General features: G+C 42.1%; 1 protein-coding gene across 18 annotated transcripts in view; it reads right to left on the bottom strand.

Annotated features, from left to right (window-relative positions):
• The window catches only part of LOC101738650 (multiple C2 and transmembrane domain-containing protein), a 133072-nt gene that overhangs the window by 15914 nt on the left and 95246 nt on the right, over positions 1 to 21912 (bottom strand). For 13 of the 18 annotated variants that reach the window (XM_062676790.1, XM_062676791.1, XM_062676795.1 and 10 more), the window contains one exon: positions 933 to 1084. In XM_062676790.1, the coding sequence (XP_062532774.1) occupies positions 933 to 1084 (152 nt within the window). Of the gene's footprint in view, positions 1 to 932; positions 1085 to 10794; positions 10940 to 11576; positions 21399 to 21912 lie in introns of those variants that run through there. The other 5 variants (XM_062676799.1, XM_062676802.1, XM_038021197.2 and 2 more) reach the window with 5 other exon arrangements.

The following is a 21912-nucleotide window of genomic DNA, read 5'->3' as shown; positions in this document are numbered from 1 at the left end:
TGAATCAATTAAAATCTTTTTCGGAATGACAATACCATATTTAAACCTCATAGAGTTTAGGTGAAGAATTATTTGTTTAAAAAATACATCTTTATATATATATTTAAATTTCTTCTGTGCGTGTGTTTGTCACTGAACTCCTCCTAAACGGCTGGACCAATTTTAATGGGTTTTTTTTGTATGCGTTTGGGTGGCACCCTGGATGGTTTAGATTCACAAATCAGCCCGGCAGATGGCGCTGCAGTCGGTATCTACGTTATTTATCTATACTACAACTAAACTGCTGGATCGACTTGAATGAATTTTTGCAGGGCGTCTGTCGGGTCCGCTAGTATTATTTGAAATAGTTTCCGATTTCTCCTCTGCTATTGAAAGGCTTTAGTGGTAGCTACTTTATTTCGATAGCTTGTGTCAATGTCTATACGAAAATGCAAAACGTAAACGAATCTAAGCTTTGAGGTGTCAGTAAATATGGTCGATCTTTGGACGGGCACTGCTTCGTATATTAATAAAATAATTCTAAATAGACATGCTTTTTGAAAAAAAAAGATATTCCAAAACAAATTAATATACACTAAGAACAATAATCATCGAAATCGGTTGACGTGATATTGAGTTATTAAGTTATTCATCTATTTGTCTCTGTCTAATGCAAATTTAAGACTTATATGGTTGTCTCATGGATACCATTATTAGAACTGAACTAAATTGAAATGGGACCACACGGGAAGCGTCAGCTTTCTCATAAAAAAATAATCATCAAAATCGATTCACCCACTCAAAAGTTATGAAGTAACAAACATAAAAAAAAAACATACAGACGAGTTGAGAGCCTCCACCTATTTTGAAGTCGGTAAAAACAATTACAACCGTGTTAAGACACGATCCTTAAAATTCCGAATCTAGATCTACGAAACTAAAATACACCTTACCTAAACTTACAATAAGGGTCACTCGACCTTGTATCAAGGTCCATGGCCGAGAGGTTTTTGGCTTCGACTAATACTATAGTCACCACTGAACTCCATATTTGTGCTTTGAGCCTCTTGTTGACATCGTTTATCCTAGTATTTTTGAGCAGGTACTGCAAACAAAATTAAATGGATCATCACCTATATCTATATACTAATATATAAATCTAGTGGTTTTTACGGATGTTCCGTTATAACTACTGAACCGTGCATCCGATTGACTTGAAACTTGGTATCCATGTAGAAAATACATGTACTTAATGGATAGGTTAATATTTATATGATTGTTGGACTCCCTACACCAGTTGCGGGGGATTCCGATAGAGGCACCCGTCACGTGCGGACGTGCTCATCGTCCACTCGATCGCCCGGTCTTTGTTCGCCCGGCTTTTGTTAGCCCGGCCATTGTTCGCGCGGCCTGTGTTTGTGGTACATCTGCCGACTAAGTGCTCTTTCTGGAAGTTTTTATTTGTTTTGTTTCCTTTTGTTGTTTCTGTGTTCGTGGTACATCTGCCGACAAAGTGGTTTCCTGCAAGTATTTATTTGTTTTGTTTCTTTTCGTAATTTCTGTTTTGTTGTGCTTTTTCTTTGTCCTGTAGTAATCGCGCCGCATTGCCACCTGTGTTCAATAGAACCGCTCAGGTCCGAGAAGTTGGGGCCTCGCCGCAAGGCGAGTGTTTTCAAGACCCGGGGCCGCCCCACCTGGGTACTCAGCGATCATGGACGCTGTATTCGCGGAATTCCTCCGACTTCGCCACCCACAGCTCGCCTCGGAGTTTTTGGCCTTCAAGGCCAATCACACTGCGAGCCCTCTCGAGGACTCCGCCGCGCTCGCTGCTCCTGCGTCGCCTGTACCTGCGTGCAGAGCTTCTGCATTGAGCACCGCAGCCTCTGTCGTGCCTGCCGCTCCCGTGTCGCCTATACTGGCGAGAAAAGCTGCTGCGTCGTCCGCCGTGACCATCGTTTCAGCTGAGCGATCATCCGCGGCCTCCGTCGCGCCCTCTAAAACACCTACACTTGCTCGTAGGTCGCCTGCACCCGCCTCCTCGTGCTCCGACTCTGACTCGGACATGGAGGTCGACCTCGCCCCCGCCTCATCGACGGATGGATTCACCCTGGTACAGAAGGGTAAGAAGCGTGCCGCGGAGTCTCGAGCTCCCGCGGCCGCTAAAATTAGCAAAGCCGTGAACGCGTCGCGCCCCCGCCCTCAGACTCCCGTTGCGCCCCCAGCCCGTGCCACTCCGTCGCCGCGTCCGGTGGCACAAAATAAAACCCAGACCCCTCCCCCGGTTATCCTTCAGGAGAAGGCAGCTTGGGATCGAGTTTGCCTGGCCCTTAAGGCCAAAAATATAAATTTCACGAATGCCCGTAACCTCGCGAACGGCATTCAAATTAAGGTTCAAACACCCGACGACCATAGGGCCCTCTCTTCTTACCTCCGTAAGGAGCGTATAAGTTTCCATACGTATACGCTCCAGGAGGAGCGCGAACTCCGCGTTGTAATACGCGGAATCCCTAAAGAGTTAGATGTAGAGCTCGTAAAAGCCGACCTGTTAGAACAAGGCCTACCAGTGAATTCTGTGCACCGTATGCACACCGGTCGCGGTAGGGAGCCATATAATATGGTTCTAGTCGCTCTCCAGCCTACCCCCGAGGGTAAGAAAATCTTTAACACACAGACCGTCTGTAGGCTCTTTGGTATCGCTGTCGAAGCCCCCCATAAAAAAGGCACTCCTAGCCAGTGCCATAACTGTCAATTGTACGGGCACTCTTCCCGTAACTGTCACGCGCGCCCCCGATGTGTTAAGTGTTTGGGCGATCACGCCACGGCCCTCTGCGCTCGCGACCAAAAAACCGCGACGGAACCGCCTAGCTGCGTCCTGTGTCGAACACAGGGTCACCCCGCGAATTACCGTGGTTGCCCCCGAGCCCCTAAAATAAATCGCCGCGTCGCCCGCCAAAACCGCCTCCGAGCTTCCGGCCCAGACATCAAAGCCTCGGCACCCTCTGCGTCGCAGGCTAAGCCAGCGTTCGTTCCGGCGGCGGTGCCCAGTGTCTCGGCCTGGGCAAAACCGCTGCCGTACACGAACACGGCTACAACTCCCTCCTCCGCGATTCGTCCCGCCCCCGCGACTCGTCCCTCTCCCGCGACTTGCCCTCCGACCGCGTCCGACAATCTCGCTTTAGCGATCGACTTCTTTCAGTCGATCAACTTTGAGCGCGTTAACGCTTTGGGCGACGCCATTCGCGCTGCCTCCACTGCACAACACTTTATCGCCGTTGTGCAGGAATACGCCGACGTATACGCGTCATTAAATACGTACGTCCTCCCCTCACTCCGCCGGTAATCAATGGCGTATATAAGTAGAATAAAGCCCCTATCCGTAACGATAGGATTTTTTAACGCTTACGGTCTCGCAAATCAACGTGATCAGGTTTCTGACTTTTTGCGTGACCACCAAATTGATATCTTTTTAGTGCAGGAGACCCTACTTAAGCCCGCGCGCCGTGACCCTAAAATCGCGAATTATAACATGGTCAGGAACGACAGGCTCTCTGCCCGTGGTGGTGGTACCGTCATTTACTATAGAAGAGCCCTGCATTGCGTCCCGCTCGATCCTCCCGCGCTCGCTAATATCGAAGCATCAGTGTGCCGAATCTCACTGACGGGACACGCGCCGATCGTTATCGCGTCCGTTTATCTTCCACCGGATAAGATCGTTCTAAGCAGTGATATCGAGGCGCTGCTCGGTATGGGGAGCTCTGTCATTCTGGCGGGCGACCTAAATTGTAAACACATCAGGTGGAACTCACACACCACAACCCCGAATGGCAGGCGGCTTGACGCGTTAGTCGATGATCTCGCCTTCGATATCGTCGCTCCGCTAACCCCGACTCACTACCCGCTAAATATCGCGCATCGCCCGGATATACTCGACATAGCGTTATTAAAAAACGTAACTCTGCGCTTACACTCGATCGAAGTAGTTTCAGAGTTAGATTCAGACCACCGTCCCGTCGTTATGAAGCTCGGTCGCGCTCCCGATTCCGTTCCCGTCACGAGGACTGTGGTGGATTGGCACACGCTGGGCATCAGCCTGGCTGAATCTGATCCACCATCGCTTCCGTTTAGTCCGGACTCTATCCCGTCTCCTCAGGATACCGCTGAAGCCATAGACATCGTAACGTCACACATCACCTCGACATTAGATAGGTCATCGAAGCAAGTTGTAGCGGAGGACTTCCTTCACCGCTTCAAATTGCCCGACGATATTAGGGAACTCCTTAGAGCTAAGAACGCCTCGATCCGTGCGTACGATAGGTATCCTACCGCGGAAAATCGTATTCGAATGCGTGCCCTACAACGCGACGTAAAGTCTCGCATCACCGAAATCCGAGATGCCAGATGGTCTGATTTCTTAGAAGGACTCGCGCCCTCTCAAAGGTCTTACTACCGCTTAGCTCGTACTCTCAAATCGGATACGGTAGTAACTATGCCCCCCCTCGTAGGCCCCTCAGGCCGACTCGCGGCGTTCGATGATGACGAAAAAGCAGAGCTGCTGGCTGATACATTGCAAACCCAGTGCACGCCCAGCACTCAATCCGTGGACCCTGTTCATGTAGAATTAGTAGACAGTGAGGTAGAACGCAGAGCCTCCTTGCCACCCTCTGATGCGTTACCACCCGTCACCCCGATGGAAGTTAAAGACTTGATCAAAGACCTACGTCCTCGCAAGGCTCCCGGTTCCGACGGTATATCCAACCGCGTTATTAAACTTCTACCCGTCCAACTCATCGTGATGTTGGCATCTATTTTCAATGCCGCTATGGCGAACTGTATCTTTCCCGCGGTGTGGAAAGAAGCGGACGTTATCGGCATACATAAACCCGGTAAACCAAAAAATCATCCGACGAGCTACCGCCCGATTAGCCTCCTCATGTCTCTAGGCAAACTGTATGAGCGTCTGCTCTACAAACGCCTCAGAGACTTCGTCTCATCCAAGGGCATTCTTATCGATGAACAATTCGGATTCCGTACAAATCACTCATGCGTTCAACAGGTGCACCGCCTCACGGAGCACATTCTTGTGGGGCTTAATCGACCAAAACCGTTATACACGGGAGCTCTCTTCTTCGACGTCGCAAAAGCGTTCGACAAAGTCTGGCACAATGGTTTGATTTTCAAACTATTCAACATGGGCGTGCCGGATAGTCTCGTGCTCATCATACGGGACTTCTTGTCGAACCGCTCTTTTCGATATCGAGTCGAGGGAACCCGCTCCTCCCCACGACCTCTCACAGCTGGAGTCCCGCAAGGCTCTGTCCTCTCACCCCTCCTATTTAGCTTATTCGTCAACGATATTCCCCGGTCGCCGCCGACCCATTTAGCTTTATTCGCCGACGACACGACTGTTTACTATTCTAGTAGAAATAAGTCCCTAATCGCGAAGAAGCTTCAGAGCGCAGCCCTAGCCCTAGGACAGTGGTTCCGAAAATGGCGCATAGACATCAACCCAGCGAAAAGTACTGCGGTGCTATTTCAGAGGGGAAGCTCCACACGGATTTCCTCCCGGATTAGGAGGAGGAATCTCACACCCCCGATTACTCTCTTTAGACAACCCATACCCTGGGCCAGGAAGGTCAAGTACCTGGGCGTTACCCTGGATGCATCGATGACATTCCGCCCGCATATAAAATCAGTCCGTGACCGTGCCGCGTTTATTCTCGGTAGACTCTACCCCATGATCTGTAAGCGGAGTAAAATGTCCCTTCGGAACAAGGTGACACTTTACAAAACTTGCATAAGGCCCGTCATGACTTACGCGAGTGTGGTGTTCGCTCACGCGGCCCGCACACACATAGACACCCTCCAATCCCTACAATCCCGCTTTTGCAGGTTAGCTGTCGGGGCTCCGTGGTTCGTGAGGAACGTTGACCTACACGACGACCTGGGCCTCGAATCAATTCGGAAATACATGAAGTCAGCGTCGGAACGATACTTCGATAAGGCTATGCGTCATGATAATCGCCTTATCGTTGCCGCCGCTGACTACTCCCCGAATCCTGATCATGCAGGAGCCAGTCACCGTCGACGCCCTAGACACGTCCTTACGGATCCATCAGATCCAATAACCTTTGCATTAGATGCCTTCAGCTCTAATACTAGGGGCAGGCTTAGGGACCCCGGTAACCGTACTCGTCGAACTCGACAAAGAGGTCGACGTGCAACCTAACCCATGCATCAGCCCGCTGAGTTTCTCGCCGGATCTTCTCAGCGGGTCGCGATTCCGATCCGGTAGTAGATTCATTCGCGAAACAATTGCTCTTGAGTTGTTAGGTCTCCTTCGGAGGCGCTCGGGCAGTTGTTAGCAAATCCCACCCCTCTTGGCTGAGCCTTTGCTCGCCCACCTGTCCTGGTGAAACTGGAAAGGCCTTCGGGCCACCAGTAAACTTTCAATCATAAAAAAAAAACCAGTTGCGGGGGCGTTAGTGATGAGAATCATTGTGGGGGTGAGAAATAATAATGTTAATTTTGAATGCCCAGCGAAGCGGACGGGTACAGCTAGTATATTTATATAATTCACCGGGAAATTATTCTCGAAATTGAAACAATAGCAGTCTTATGTCCTGTTATTAGTCTATTAACTATTATTATAAGTGTTTTTACTGGTGGTAGGACGTCTTTTGAGTCCGCAAGGGTGGATACCACCACTTTGCCTTTTTTGAGCCGTGAAACAAAATGTTTCGGTTTGAAGGGTGGGGCAGCCGTTGTACTGTAAAAACTGAGACCTTAAAACTCACATCTCAAGGTAGGTGGCGGTATTTACGTTGTAGATGTCTATCAGCTCCGATAACCACTAAACACTAGGTGGGCTGTGAGTTCGTTCACCCACGTAAGCAATAAGAAAATAATAGTAAAAAGTTTAGTTATTTATCATATGATAAGCTAAATTGGAGGTTAGATTGTTTTTAAAATTAAAATTAACTGAAAATTATTAAAACGAATTTTGCAGTTTACAGTTTCCGTGGGCACGGAAGACTGTAATGTATTTGAATGAGTGATGATGATTTGAAACGTAGGAAACAGTAAAGACGTGATTTCAATTTTCCTTACGTTTGGCGAAAACCGAATAAAAAAACAATTTCCTGCTAAAGATATAACCCGTAATTTGTATTTTTAGGAAAAAGTTCGTTTTTAATCGCCTTATAGGCAGACGAGCACACGGCCCACCTGATGGTGAGTGGTAACCGTCGCTCATGGACCTCAGCAATGCCAGGGGCAGAGCCAAGCCGCTGCCTACCAATTCTGCTTCTCATTGGGCGAACGCAAGAGCTCACGGCCCGCTTGGTTTTAAGCCTTTATTGGGGCCCATACGCATGTAGTATGAACGCCGTCAACTCACAATGGCTATCTTCAAATTGGAAACCATTACTGCTTCGCGACAGACATAGACAGGACGCCACATAATCACTGACTATGTAAGGTAGTTTAAAAGTAAACACGATTTTAATAAAAGTCCGTAAATAACAAAGATAAGACATGTTATTTTTTTTTATTGCTTAGATGACTGGACGAGCTCACAGCCCACCTGGTGTCAAGTGGTTACTGGAGCCCATAGACATCTACAACGTCAATGCGCCACCCGTCTTAAGATATAAGTTCTAAGGTCTCAGTATAGTTACAACGGCTGCCCCACCCTTCAAACCGAAACTTATTACTGCTTCACGGCAGAAATATGCAGGATGGTGGTACATACCCGCGCGGACTCACAAGAGGTCCTACCACCAGTAAGAACCGCCTGCTTGATGGCTGTCGTTACTGTCGCCCGTGGACATAAGCAATTCCAGGGACAGAGCCAAGCGACCCTATATCTGCGACATTTTAATACACCGCTTGATTGAGTCGTGTTAATACCATGTTCTTTTTCAAGAGAAATATACCAGCCTGCCCGATCCTGTGGACCGAATGGTAAACAGTCGACGTCGCCCTAAGCACGTCATTACGGATCCTCCCGATCCATTAACGGTGCTTTTAGGTGCCTCAAGCACCGGTCACCGTCCTCGTCGAACCCGTCGCTTGCGACGAAGGGCTCGGCGAGTAAATTAACCCATAGACACAACCCACTGAATTTCTCGCCGGATCTTCACAATGGGCTGCGTTTCCGATCCGGTGGTAGATTCTGCGAAATACTGCTCTTGCTAGGGTGCAACCAGTGTTAGCAACACTCCCGGTTTGAGCCCCGTGAGCTCACCTACTAGTTCGGTGAATCTAGAATAACCCCTCAAGCTTACTAGAATAGGTAGGAAAAGAAAAAAAAACACAAATTGCCTTCGGAGCCAGCAAAAAAGCCGCAACGATGACGTTGTGAAATATGCCCTGACCCAAAAAAGCCTCAAAAGATCTTAGTGTGTGTCTGTGTGAGTTAGAGAGACGTAGGTAACATTTTCGGCTCCATATAAACCGTCGTGACCCAGTATCGAAAAAGATACGCACTATATTCGCATCGCTATATAACCAACATCTGCTCACATTCTTGAGATTTAGACATTTTAACCAACACTTTATTAGTAAAGTCCGTAATAAAAAAACACTTTATTTCAGCGAATAAAATCAATGAAATCAGAAGACAATCGTTTATAACATTGCTGTCGATTTTTTATTGCTAATGCACATAGTACTATGAAATTTTAATGTTACAGCAAATTGTTTTTATTCGACGTCTTATAGTTATGCTTTTTACAAATGAGGCCGTGAGCGCTAAAGTGGCTTAACCCATAATTTTTCATATTCGTACTTATTATATACTAGCTGACCCGGCAGACTTCGTAGTGTCTCAATCTATAAATAAAAGACCTAAACTTTTGTATAAAATAAACTTAAAAAAAACAAAAGGAATCCGTCCGACGGGGTACTCATCAAAGAGAAAACAAAATTGTTATTTTTATTTTATTCCGAGCATTTTCATATTTATCTACCTTTTAAACCTCCTCTGGACTTCCACAAATAATTCAAGACCAAAATTTAAGGCGAAACCCTATAAGTATTAATCTTTAATTTCACCCATAGATTACATTTTATTATGGCTTTATAAGTATTGTTTTTGCGCGTATTGTTTTTGCCTACAATACAAAGCAGTGTAAAAGTAAATTCAAACTTTATTATCTCCATGCTAACTAACTTGGCGTCGCTCGGTGGAGCAGGAGCTAGGTGTCTTGGGCATGACGTGGGAGCAGCTAGAACAGACTGCCCAAGATGTAAATGGAAAAATTTGATTCGAGCCCTACACTCCAGCAGAGGGTAATACGAAAGAATGATGATGATGATACTACTAACTATGGTAAGCTTATGCCACTTTTGCGCTGACGGCCTCAAATATGCATAAGATATTGAGTTTTTCCCCAACTATATAGTTCGCTGTCAGCCTGAGGGATATTCCGGCTAAGCTCCGGACGGGTAGGTGAGCTCACGGGTTCAACCCATCTCCGGTTGATTGATTATATGATTACTAGCGACCCGCCCTCGCTTCGCTTCGAAAACTGTAATTTATTATTGATTTCTCCACTATTTAATGGATGTTATTATACATATAAACCTTCCTCTTCAATCACTATATCTATTAAAAAAAACCGCATCAAAATCCGTTGCGTAGTTTTAAAGATTTAAGCATACATAGGGACAGACAGATATAGGGACAGAGAAAGCGACTTTGTTTTATACTATGTAGTGATATTGATTTGATAAAAGCGAATATGTAATACATAATTATAATTTAAACGTAAATAGCTTTAGCATTTACTTCAGCATCGGGATACATAATTATAGCAATTTTTTAATCCCGCATTTTTAATTTTCTTTTATATTATTTCGGACTTTTCGAATAGTTTACAGGTTTTGTGGTCACGGACTGACTGAGTTTCCTTGAAATGCACACTTACTATTTGAAAACTACGTTTACCATTGCTTTCCGGACATGTTTACGCCATTTAATCTAAGCTAATGATACTAATGTATACTGTTTATTGCATTCTGGTTTCGACACTATTACGCTAATGATCGTGATGTTTTCACAGGGCCCATACTTATCTTATGCCTTCCTTGACTTTAGAAACGAAAAGATCAGTGGCGATAAGAGTGAACTGTTAAATAAAAACGCTAATACAATACGAATAAGACGCTAGATCGAACCGCCATTCTAGTGTCAAACTGATAAATAAAACCCAAAAACAACCAGTGCATTTTGGCCCCAAGCCATGCTTCGAATTATGATACTTACTATTTTGAAAAAACAGCGCGACATCATAACCCTTTTATCGTAATCGCCGCTAATTACTAATACGGATTCCCCGGATTCACTCTAGGTGCTTTTAGGCCCCAGAAGTACCGGTCTAACCCATAGACACAGTTTGTCGCCGGATCTTCTCAGTGGGTCGCGATCCCGATCCGGCAGTAAATTCTGCGAAGCATTGCTCTGGCTAAAGCTAGTGTTACCAATTTTTCTCAGGTTGACACCATGAGCCCACCTACCTAATAGCCCCCTAGGTTACCAGCAAACAGGGAGAAAAAAATAGGATACTTAGAATATATTCAAGACCGACCAAAATTATCCATCTCCGGCACCGAAAGCAACCTAAACAAGAAACGTACAGAGCACAAGGAAGCACCTGTTATGAGCAGCCAAATATTTACATATTATTAGATCAGCAGACACTAAAAAACTGTAATCCCACATCGCTATAGATTAAACATTAGTGATCAAAAACACACATGCTGTTAAACAAACACCAAACAACGTCTTAGTAAAACCAATTCTGTTGCGAGTACCCTGTGAATTCGGTCCCCTCTGCTTTTGAGCTTCGGGAAGCGGTTACCGATTTTCTCGATGAGCTCAGTGCACGAACTGAAGGCTGTTTGCAAGTCCGGGTGGGGCCCTGGCAGACTGCCTGCCCTGGGTCGCAGTTCCGTTGGTCTGATTTTAAGAAACGTTTAAAAATTTAATGACGATGCTGTTAACTGCATCGACAGTGCGTTTCCAAAGGTCTTTTTTGCCACGTACCATCCGGCTATGGAATGAGCTCCCCTCCACGGTGTTTCCCGAGCGCTATGACATGTCCTTCTTCAAACGAGGCTTGTGGAGAGTATTAAGCGGTAGGCAGCGGCTTGGCTCTGCCTCTGGCATTGCTGAAGTCCATGGGCGACGGTAACCGCTCACCATCAGGTGGGCCGTATGCTCGTCTGCCTAACAGGGCAATAATAAAAAAAAAACTTCATTCAAAATTCTTAATGCTCATTACAAAAATGACATTCACAATTCGTTCAACTATTTTTGTTATTAAAACACTAGAAACAATAATTCGTGTCTATTGGTGACTACATTGGTGATGAGCAAGGACAAATCTGCCAACATATAATACATTACATTATATCGTAATGATCTTCCGATTACAAATATGATATTGAAACGATTACATACATTATATTATAAATACTATTCTTAAGCGATTCTTGTTACAATTTTAAGGTTTACCAGAGTATAATTTCGTAATAGATCGTAGTAAGAACTCTTAAAATAATAGTAGTCATGATATATGATAATTAGTATATACCTTTCATCGCTAGATGAGAAACAGGAGACGCAGGAGTCTGTGGAACTGTAATCGTTTGATTCATCGTCATATGACAGATTTGTGACTGATTTACTTCTCTTCTTGTACAGAACATTTTCCTTTTCAATACTTATAAAGTGCTTACAGATATCCTTAGGATCTTGGTTCGTATCCGGAGGCTCATCTACAACAACATGTGGAATTCTACTCGTGTTTTCTCGAACTTCTACGGATTCGGTACAAGCACCGTCTTCTTTTTCTTCTTGATTATCCTCTATTGAACTTCTCTCTTCCGAAGATATATGTGACATGAATCGTGAAATTTTCGATCTCTCTATTCTGTTCTGTACTTGATCGTGTATATCATCCATTCTATCTTGGATTTTACCTTGGATTCTTATGAAGTTCTTCTTTAATTTGTCCATTTTGTTCTCTTTGTCCGCCATCGTTTCAAGATTATCGCTCATTTATATCCACTACACCTCTCTGCACTATCGAGAGCTAATGCCAACTAATTATTCTTTTGAAAACATAATTTCCCGTCAGAGCTTGCTAGAATTAATATACGCGCTGCATTACGGAGATTACGCGAATTCTGTATCAATCAATAAACGTTTCCTACGAAGAAAGCTTATTTTGATTTGAACCATATGCTGTTTTAATATTTAAACGAAGATTTATGCCGCACGTGTTTATAGTATGTCGAACGAGTATCCAGGAAATCTATATATATAAAAATGAATTGCTGTTCGTTAGTCTCGTTAAAACTCGAGAACGGCTGGACCGATTTGATTAATTTTGGTCTTGAATTATTTGTGGAAGTCCAGAGAAGGTTTAAAAGGTAAAAAAAAAAGCTCGGAACTAAATAAAAATAACAATTTTGTTTTTCCTTTGATGTGTCCCCCGTCGGACGGATTCCTTTTGTTTGTTTTAAGTTTATTTTATACAAAAGTTTAGGGCTTTTATTTATCGATTGAGGCACTACGAAGTCTGCCGGGTCAGCTAGTGCCTATTAAAACCGTTCGCACATAGTTTAATTTCGAAATTATTTGTTAATTCGTGAAGTCGTCGTGGCCTAAAGGATAAGACGTCCGGTGCATTCGTGTTGAGCGATGCATCGGTTTTCGAATCCCGAAGGCGGGTACCAATTTTTCTAATGAAATACGTACTCAACAAATGTTCACGATTGACTTCGACGGTAAAGGAATAACATCGTGTAATAAAAATCAAACTCGCAAAATTATAATTTGCGTAATTACTGGTGGTAGGACCTCTTGTGAATCCGCACGGGTAGGTACTGTCGCTCTGCCTGTTTCTGCCGTGAAGCAGTAACGCGTTTCGGTTTGAAAGGTGGGGCAGCCGTTGTAACTATACTTGAGATCTTAAAACTTATATCTCAAGGTGGGTAGCGCATTTACGTTATAGGTTTCTATGGGCTCTGGTAACCACTTAACACCAGGTGGGCTGTGAGCTCGTCCATCCATCAAAGCAATAAAAAAAAATCATTATTACAATATTCTCAAGATTTAAAAAAGCGTGCAGCAGTATATAAACAAATAATGTGAATAGAAATGATTTTATTATCACTATCATTTGCTACAGAGACATTCATGTGTCTATAATGGTCGTTAATTGAAACTATTTAGAAAATCAATTGTCCATTGATTGTATTCACCGAGCTACATAGCTACGAGAACACATCTAAAACTATTATTAGATGGCGCAGGTAACTGAGTTTTCGGTGCCGCTGATCTATTTTAGTGATGTATTGATCGAGTGTAGATAATTAAATCGACAGTGTGATCAAAATGAATTATAGGAGATAGATGAGCGCTAGGGGATAATGATAAGGAGCGCTTCAATATTAGTAGATCTATTATGAAATTGTTTTGCTTCAGGATTAACTATTTGTTTTGGAAAGGTGCTCTAGACACTTTCAGTGTTGTTGGATGTTCCTAGTGCTAACGTTAGCAGCAACCAAATCACCTACTCGACGTAGTCACCAAAGAATTCTACATAAAACACCACTTCGATAAAGCGGCACGACACGAGCACCCTCTCATCGTGGCCGCCGGTAATTACATTCCCGATCCTGTGGGCAGAATGGAAAGCAGTCGACGTCGCCCCAAACACGTCATTTCGGATCCTCCCGATCCACTAACGGTGCTTCTAGGTACCTCAAGCACCGCTCATCGTTCTCCTCGAACTCGTCGCTTGCGACGAAGAGCTCGACGAGTAAATTAACCCTCAGATACAGCCCACTCAGTTTCTCGCCGGATCTTCTCGGTGGGTCGTGTTTCCGATCCGGTGGTAGATTCTGCGAAGCACGGCTCTTGCTAGGGTTCGTGCTAGCAACGTCATCAGGTTTGAGCCCCGTGAGCTCACCTACTAGTTAAGGCGACGCTGATATAGCCACTCAAGGCTATCAGCTTAGATAGGAAAAAAAAAGCCAACACCGTCATTCTGATAGTAGACCCACTCGTGGTGCTCATGCGGTTGTTAATTAAGACTCCTTCGGGGATGCTCGGGCATCTGTTAGCCCCCCTCCGAGCGGTAGGTAACTTTTATTTTTACCACAGTAATGAACTAACCAATTAACGGTTATTAACGTTGCAGTATGACATGACAGTGACATCTAAAGTAACTGCGTGGGACGGTCCACAGGGCAAGCGGCGCGTCGGTAGACCATACACGCGTTGGGAGGATGATATTAGAAAAGTTGCTGGACCACACTGGATTTATGTCGCCAGAGACAAAACAAAATGGATAACTTTGGAGGAGGCCTTTACCTGAGAGGCGTCCATACATTTAATATATATTTAGTAATATACAAAAAAAGAAAATTAATTGCACGGAATAAAGGGCTTTTTTATTTTATTTTATTTATTTTTGAGTACCAGTAATCGATTGACCTCACAAAAAATGTTGAGTTGGTCATTTATAGAATGTCAAAATACTGGATTAACCTAAAAACCGAAACCCTTGAACGTGCATTCTGAATAGAGATAAACCACATTGCTTATTCCGTAACCTTCAAACTATTGTGAGTTAAAGATAACAGTACAATTCGACAATAGTACGGCGTTTGTAAAGTAAGATTTCTCATTGTTTTTCGATACATTTAAATAGTGTGGATATGTTAATGTGAGTAAAATCAAATATTAGTGTAAAGAAATTACTGAAACGATTGAATTTTTTAAGATAATAAATAGCTTTAAGTTACAATTGATGAAAACATATAATACCACCGCCCCGTCTATTACCACCGCCCCGTCTATTTACCACCGCCCCGTCTATTACCACCGCCCCGTCTATTTACCACCGCCCCGTCTATTATACTGGTGGTAGGACCTCTTGTGAGTCCGCACGGGTAGGTACCACCGACCCGTCTATTTCTGCCGTGAAGCAGTAATGCGTTTCGGTTTGAAGGGTGGGGCAGCCGTTGTAACTATACTTGAGACCTTAGAACTTATATCTCAAGGTGGGTGGCGCATTGACGTTGTAGATGTCTATGGGCTCCAGTAACCACTTAACACCAGGTGGGCTGTGAGCTCGTCCACCCATCTAAGCAATAAAAAAAAAATCATCGGGGAAATTTAGAGAGGGCGCTTAGGTACTTCAGAAAATTACAGAGCATAAATATGTTGGGTGTTTAAGTTGTCGTGTATATAATAGTATTTGCTTATAAGTATATTACACTCCATGTTATTTTTACATTCGCGAACTTAATGCCTAAAGCATTCTCTATCAGTCAGCCAAAGGTGTGGTGTATTGAAATGTTAATTAAAATACAAATACATACCTCCTATATGTAAGTGTAAATATATATACCCATATATACATATAGTTGATACAATATTATAGCTTATATACTCGTAATATCGCTGTTAACTGGTCTTGTTGTTGCCGTATTATGGGGATTTAATAAAAACGCTACGTAGAAAGATAGCGGATGATATTAGGTATGTATGAAAATCCTGCGCCAATATGTAAACAAAATCATCTGTGCTCCGTTTAAGGCCGTTCAATTCGCCATTATGATCACCAATGTTTAACGCACGTAAAAATATCGCAAATAAAATATTAGAAGGAAAAAAAAACCAAATAAATTGTATCAAGTTTATTGAGTCTTTTAATCGACAAGCTATGTTTTTTGCAACTGGATGTTATGGATATATGGATTGTCATTTTCTTTCTCTTGCGGGAGGTCATTGTGTAAACTAACTAATTAATAAAGCTAAAAAAGGTCTCAACTACACTAGAAATGAAGGTCTTTTACTATTATCAAGAATTGCATAGAACATTCATCTTTCGAAGCTTATGTATATTTAAAGTTATTTTAACCGGTCGCTTCGAAAATTGAATTCAAATTTCCTATTGTATTGTAATTATAGCTGTTCTTTTTTAAACACCGCGATTGATTCATGGTAGAAATAGGTACGTACGGTTTTGGTAACCGCACGTATTCACAATACGCGAACTCGCCGACAAGGTCGCATCACGCGAAACCACTTGATATCCCGGGCATCTTAGTCATTACTATTAGTTCCCTGGCAATCGAAATTATAAATTTGTACACTAATAAGATTCTATTGTCAAAGACATTCTACTTCTGTAATCCCAGATTTTTCCAACACTATACTTTATACAAATATTAATAAAGACAAACAATGTTTATTCTATTCTCAACTTTTCACAGGCTATAAGCAATAAGAAAAGTTTGACAGTAAACAAATAGTATGCATGCGTGTGTGTGTCAAATACATGGTAGTGTGTGTAATGTTTTTTTTTATTGATTCAATGTAGGTATTCTTTATGCATAATTTAAAAAAATATTAACATTCTGCATTCCTTCCCTATATTCTCTATAAGCGTGGGAAATTTCATACTTCTCCGTCCGCGCAATTTTCATAAAAAGGGATACAAAGTTTTTGCTTCACGTATAGATAGATATAAAGAACCCGCGGATTTTGCAAAAAATTACGTACAAAAAAGGCCCCCAGCAAAACACAAACCAAGGAAATTGAGAGTTATTAATAGCCAATAATCGAATCTAAGACTTGTGAAGATTGCTAATTCCATGAGCACAAACACGGTAATGATATTAGCGTTGCTCTTTGAAAAACTAGTTGGCAAGACGATAGTGTATTACACATTACTATATCTAATTAGGTTATGACTTGGAGTGCTCATTTGTTGACGAGTTTCACAACTAAACGACATAATCCAAGTTTTGCGTTTGATTTACATTCATTTAAAGTTTCTGAACGGCAACAAATGGTTCGAGATAATTATATGTACAGGTGAATCGCCTGTATTGTGAATGCTTGTATGACATTTATCAGTGCATGACGGGTTCAAGGCAGATCAATACACTGAGTAGGTATCTTTATTACTTTTATTTGTCAGAACGTGCCTCGATATGCTATGTGGCTGAGCGTCAGGTATTAAGCTATAGGAGCTTTGTTCAAAGAATGATTGTTTCTTCGAATGTGAAGCATCAGTAATTTCGGTATTACAATTAATAATTTTTCTAAGGGTGTTTAGAAACTGAGCGAAATTTTCAGTCATTTTCAAAGCGCCTTTAAATGGTATAAAGCAAATTGAATTTTATTAGAAAAAATTTTTTTTTAGCTTTATCTGTTTATCAGTGCAGCAATAAGTGTTGGTCGATTTTGTCAGATATAAAACACATGTGAACCATGCTTTTATTATTATTTATTTGTACGAAGACGACTCATGCTGAAGTTTATATTTGACTTTTCCTAAGTATCTAGCGTATTATTTCTATTGTAGTGCTATTTCAGTGGTAATCATCACCATCAGCCCCCAGTCGTCCACTGCTGGACATAGGCCTCTCCCAATCCTCACCACTGGGCCCGATCTTCGGCACTCCTCATCCACCTCTTGCCCCTGACTAGGTGGTACGATGACCTCCTAATGGGGGCCGACAAGAGGTGGATTTCAGAGGTAATACGCGATTCAAATTAGTTGAGAGAGGAGTCTTAATTCCGTCTCTGCTGCCCAAATGTCTGCTCCGGTACTCCCACGTGGACCATGGCATCGCTTGCGAAAATTGGCATAAACACGACGTGCATTAAATTTTTTATATGTAATGTTTTGAGTACAGTGCGCGCGCATGCGTATATAATACACATCGTATAAAGTTTACATGTTGCGCTGGTAGATGCGACTGTCAATTATGTAATGGCCTGACCGCATCTCGAGTTTTGGACACCAAACGGAACAGATCGATTTTTTTTTATTGCTTAGATGGATGGACGAGCCCACAGCCCACCTGGTGTCAAGTGGTTACTGGAGCCCATAGGCATCTACAACGTAAATGCGTCATCCACCTTGAGATATAAGTTCTAAGGTCTCAGTATAGTTACAGCGGCCGCCCTGCCCTTCAAACCGAAACGCATTACTGCGTCACGACGAAACCACGGGGCTCCGACGGCTATCCTGCAAAAACGGGATTGAATGACTTGGAATGATTTTAAGTGAGTGCGGGCCGCGTGAGCGAACACTACACTTGCATAGGTCATGACGGGGTGTATGCAAGTTTTGTAGAGTGTCACCTTATTTCTAAGGGACATTTTACTTCGCCTACATATCATCGGGTAGAGATCTGCGAAGCACTGCTCTTGCTAGGGCCGGTGTTAGCAATGCTCCGGTTTGAGCCCCGTGAGCTCACCTAATAGTTAAGGTTCCGCTGAAATAGCCTCTCAAGGCTATCAGCTTAGGTAGGAAAAAAAAAAAAGTTCGCAGAATCTACCACCGGATCGGAAACGCGACCCACTGAGAAGACCCGGCGAGAAACTCAGTGGGCTTGTTTATCAAAACGTCCTTCTTATAACCAATTAAAAGATGAACGGCAAAACGAGTAATCGTAGATAAACCACATGGATGCAGCAATTAATTTGAAATAGCGTTGTATTAATTAATTATAGTCGTCTTTATCACAAGGAAATTCAGTTGAACAATCGAACGTCAAGTAGGTATTTTTGACGTGACAGCGTCTTATAATTCGATAGAGCCGGCTGCACGCACGAAAAAACATGACTCGTGCGGCGTTACCTCGCTCTGAGGCGTTCCATTTAAGGCTTAAAGTGCAAGCGAGAGCGCGCAACGAGCGACAAAGAGGCATAATCGGCCTCCGCGTTCGGCAGCGTTCGACATCTGTCTCTCTCCTACTTGAGTGAGCGATGCATCCGCGTGGACAGCTGCTATACAAGAATACATTTACATGTTTTCGTCAAGTATGAAGTTCAGTGAAAAGTGAATGTGGTGTCAATTGTTTATAGCAACGATAATTGCGATAATTGAAAAATGGAACCATTCCATCAGTATTTTCTTATGGCGTTGTCACGTTCAACAATCGTCAGTAAACCATAGACCTATATAGTAGGGACACGACATATTGTTCTATACGTACAATTGCTTATATAAATAGCACCCATTTTGAAGGCACATACATAAACATATATCTATCTCGTTCTTACTCAGCACTTTAACTCGCAGGAAAACAATATAACAGTATTTCAGTGCGTACATAAAATGAAACATGAATATACGTAAATGTCTCCGTCTCCGTCTAATGAGGCCGAAAATCCGCCATGTTTAGCGCGCCAAATGTCATTGTCACGTCAGTTCGGCCGTCTGTTTTGGGTTGTACATTATTTATTGACTTTGATATCGATTTAATATGATTGCTTATATAAAATTTCTTATTTTATCATGCTTAAAACATACAAAAATAATAATTAAAACATATTTTATAGGATCTCAAGAAAGTCGTCGGAACTATTTAAATAAAATAGTTTTATAACACTATTGTAAATTCGTTAAATATTTAATAATTAAGTGATTTTAGAGAGAAAGTCACAAGGAATGACGTTTTTAATAATGAATAAATGTTCTGTAGGTATTTTTTTTTTCACGCGGTCCCTTGATAAGTTTAAAATTTGAATCACTCTCAAGTGAAAGTGATTCAAATGGTGCGGCGCACCTTCCTTGGGGTGGGCTGCGGTAGTGTGTTACGGACTTTAGAGTCAGCAAAACAATTAAAATAGATTGTAATAGTCTAAGAAAAACACGTACTCAAAATACGATAACATTCAGCATGCTAGAAATGGGCAGATGGCACTGTACTACGCCATATCTATAAGTTTTGCGACAAACAACAACTTTATAAAATCAGTGTAGCAACTTTTAAAAATCATCATATCATTTACTTGGCAAATTCGAAGGACGAACTTGTCTTAGATTTCACCCATCTAAATCATATCATATTTGCACATAACAATATACCTACTTACTTCCCATTAAAGTATAAATTCTACAAATAAAGAATACTCAACAATATTTAAAATAAAATGAGCCAAGAACGTTTATCGATAAAACCTGATAACATTGAAATCTTTTGTACAGCACTAAAACCGCCATGTTTTGTGGCCAGATGACGTCACAGTGGCACGAATTTTTGGTTGACGTTTCATTTCCATAAGTTTCCTACTTCAGTGCAGTAAACCGACTTTACAGACAACCGATTTTTTTTTCCTTTAATTTACCGGTTTTGGTTAATCACACACTTAGGCATTTCAAGCTGCCAATACATAATATTCCTTATTTATTGGATGTTTTTAACCGAATATTGCAAACTCAATACATTTAGCATTATGCTATTTGCCGCACCCCATTGAAGTGTTACAGCTCAACTTGTATTACAAAACATCTAATCTATACCAAACATTTTGGGATGGAAAATGGCGCAATTAAAAAAAAACTGGGAATTTTTTTCTTCAGTTTTTTTTTCAACTATCCGGTCATCGTTCTCGTCGAACCCGTCGCTTGCGACGAAGGGCTTTTAGCGAGTAAATTAACCTATAGGCACAGTCCACTGAGTTTCTTGCCGGATCTTCTTAGTGGGTCGCATTTCTAACCCGGTGGTGGATTCTGCGAAGCACTGCTCTTACTAGGGTTAGTGTTAGCAACGTCATTAGGTTTGAGCCCCGTGAGCTCACTTATTCTAGTATAATCCCTCGCGGTTGCTAGAATAGGTAGGAAAACCCTAACCTTTCCGTTTAATGTTTGTAATCCGAATAGCTTAGAGAAGACACTTTTGCAAAAAAAATGTGATACTAACAATTAATTTCGTAGCAATTAATATTGACCTGAAGCTATGAATTTCGATCGAAACAATTTTAAAATAAACGAGCTTCATTAGGCAACCTCAAAAGAATATTGTCCACTTGATGAAAAGGTCACGACGCCCTTGCGTATTGAACATTTGCAATGTCAAAATAAACACAGTGCCGCATTAAAAAAAAGAACACTATGATCGTAAACTGCCATTCCAAAATAAGAATACTACATTGGTCGTGTTCACGCAAATTAAAACACTCAAATAGAAACAAACCATTAATGGCTACATTAAAAAAAGTCAAATGCATATAAGTACACGAGAATTAAAAATATTAGTCTAAGAACATATATCTTTAAAATGTAGGTAATAAAACCATTATTTGATAAATATAAATAAAGCATGTCCTACAGCTTAGGCATTGTTTATAATATGAATTAAAAAAGGTATGTATTCACTGAACCGGCCAAACAACCAAAAAAAAACTTATACACATTCACTGAACCGGCCAAACAACCAAAAAAAACATATACACACATTCAGAAATCAGAACTTTTCATAGCACTATCTCATTTTTGTACAAACAAAACATTGGTTTTAGAGTTATTTTTCCAAAACTTTAATTTCAAGGTTATTGAACGCGTGTGGGCGTGCAGTACGCACTGAGTTTTGTTTCTCACTGGCGGTGCCGGCCGAGTGGCAAGTGGCAGCGCTGTTAAATATTCCTAAAGTCTAACCAAACATGTAATAAGACCTTAGTAGGGCGTATTGCATTCGTTTGTAATACTGTGATTTTGTTTTGAATTAAAACTGCACAAGAATACTAAATTAAGATGGTGTTAAATTTGTGTATTTTTGTTTTCGACCAGAGCATTTTGAAATCTTAACGTGAATGCAGTCGCCAATCTTCAGTCGCGAAGACGCCAACATTACATCATGCGAATACTACGGGGAAGCTTGCTCACCGAAATTCATAAATTTTGCTCCTCTTTATTTAATGCACTACAATATAAAATAAGCCGCTAGAAACAGAATCAAATTGCGGTTATTTTTTTGACAACGTTTTGAAACGGTAAGATTGTTAATAATCTTAGAAAAAAAAAAATAACAATTCACAGATCACCAAAAAAACATGGTGACGCCATCTAGTTACAAACATTGCAAAAAGGCTACGTACCTAAACATTCTTAT

Source organism: Bombyx mori, chromosome 28 (assembly GCF_030269925.1).
Source record: "Bombyx mori chromosome 28, ASM3026992v2".
Taxonomy (NCBI): Eukaryota; Metazoa; Arthropoda; class Insecta; order Lepidoptera; family Bombycidae; genus Bombyx; species Bombyx mori.
The sequence above is the reverse complement of the archived record's forward strand: the minus strand, read 5'-3'. Positions and strand labels throughout refer to the sequence as shown.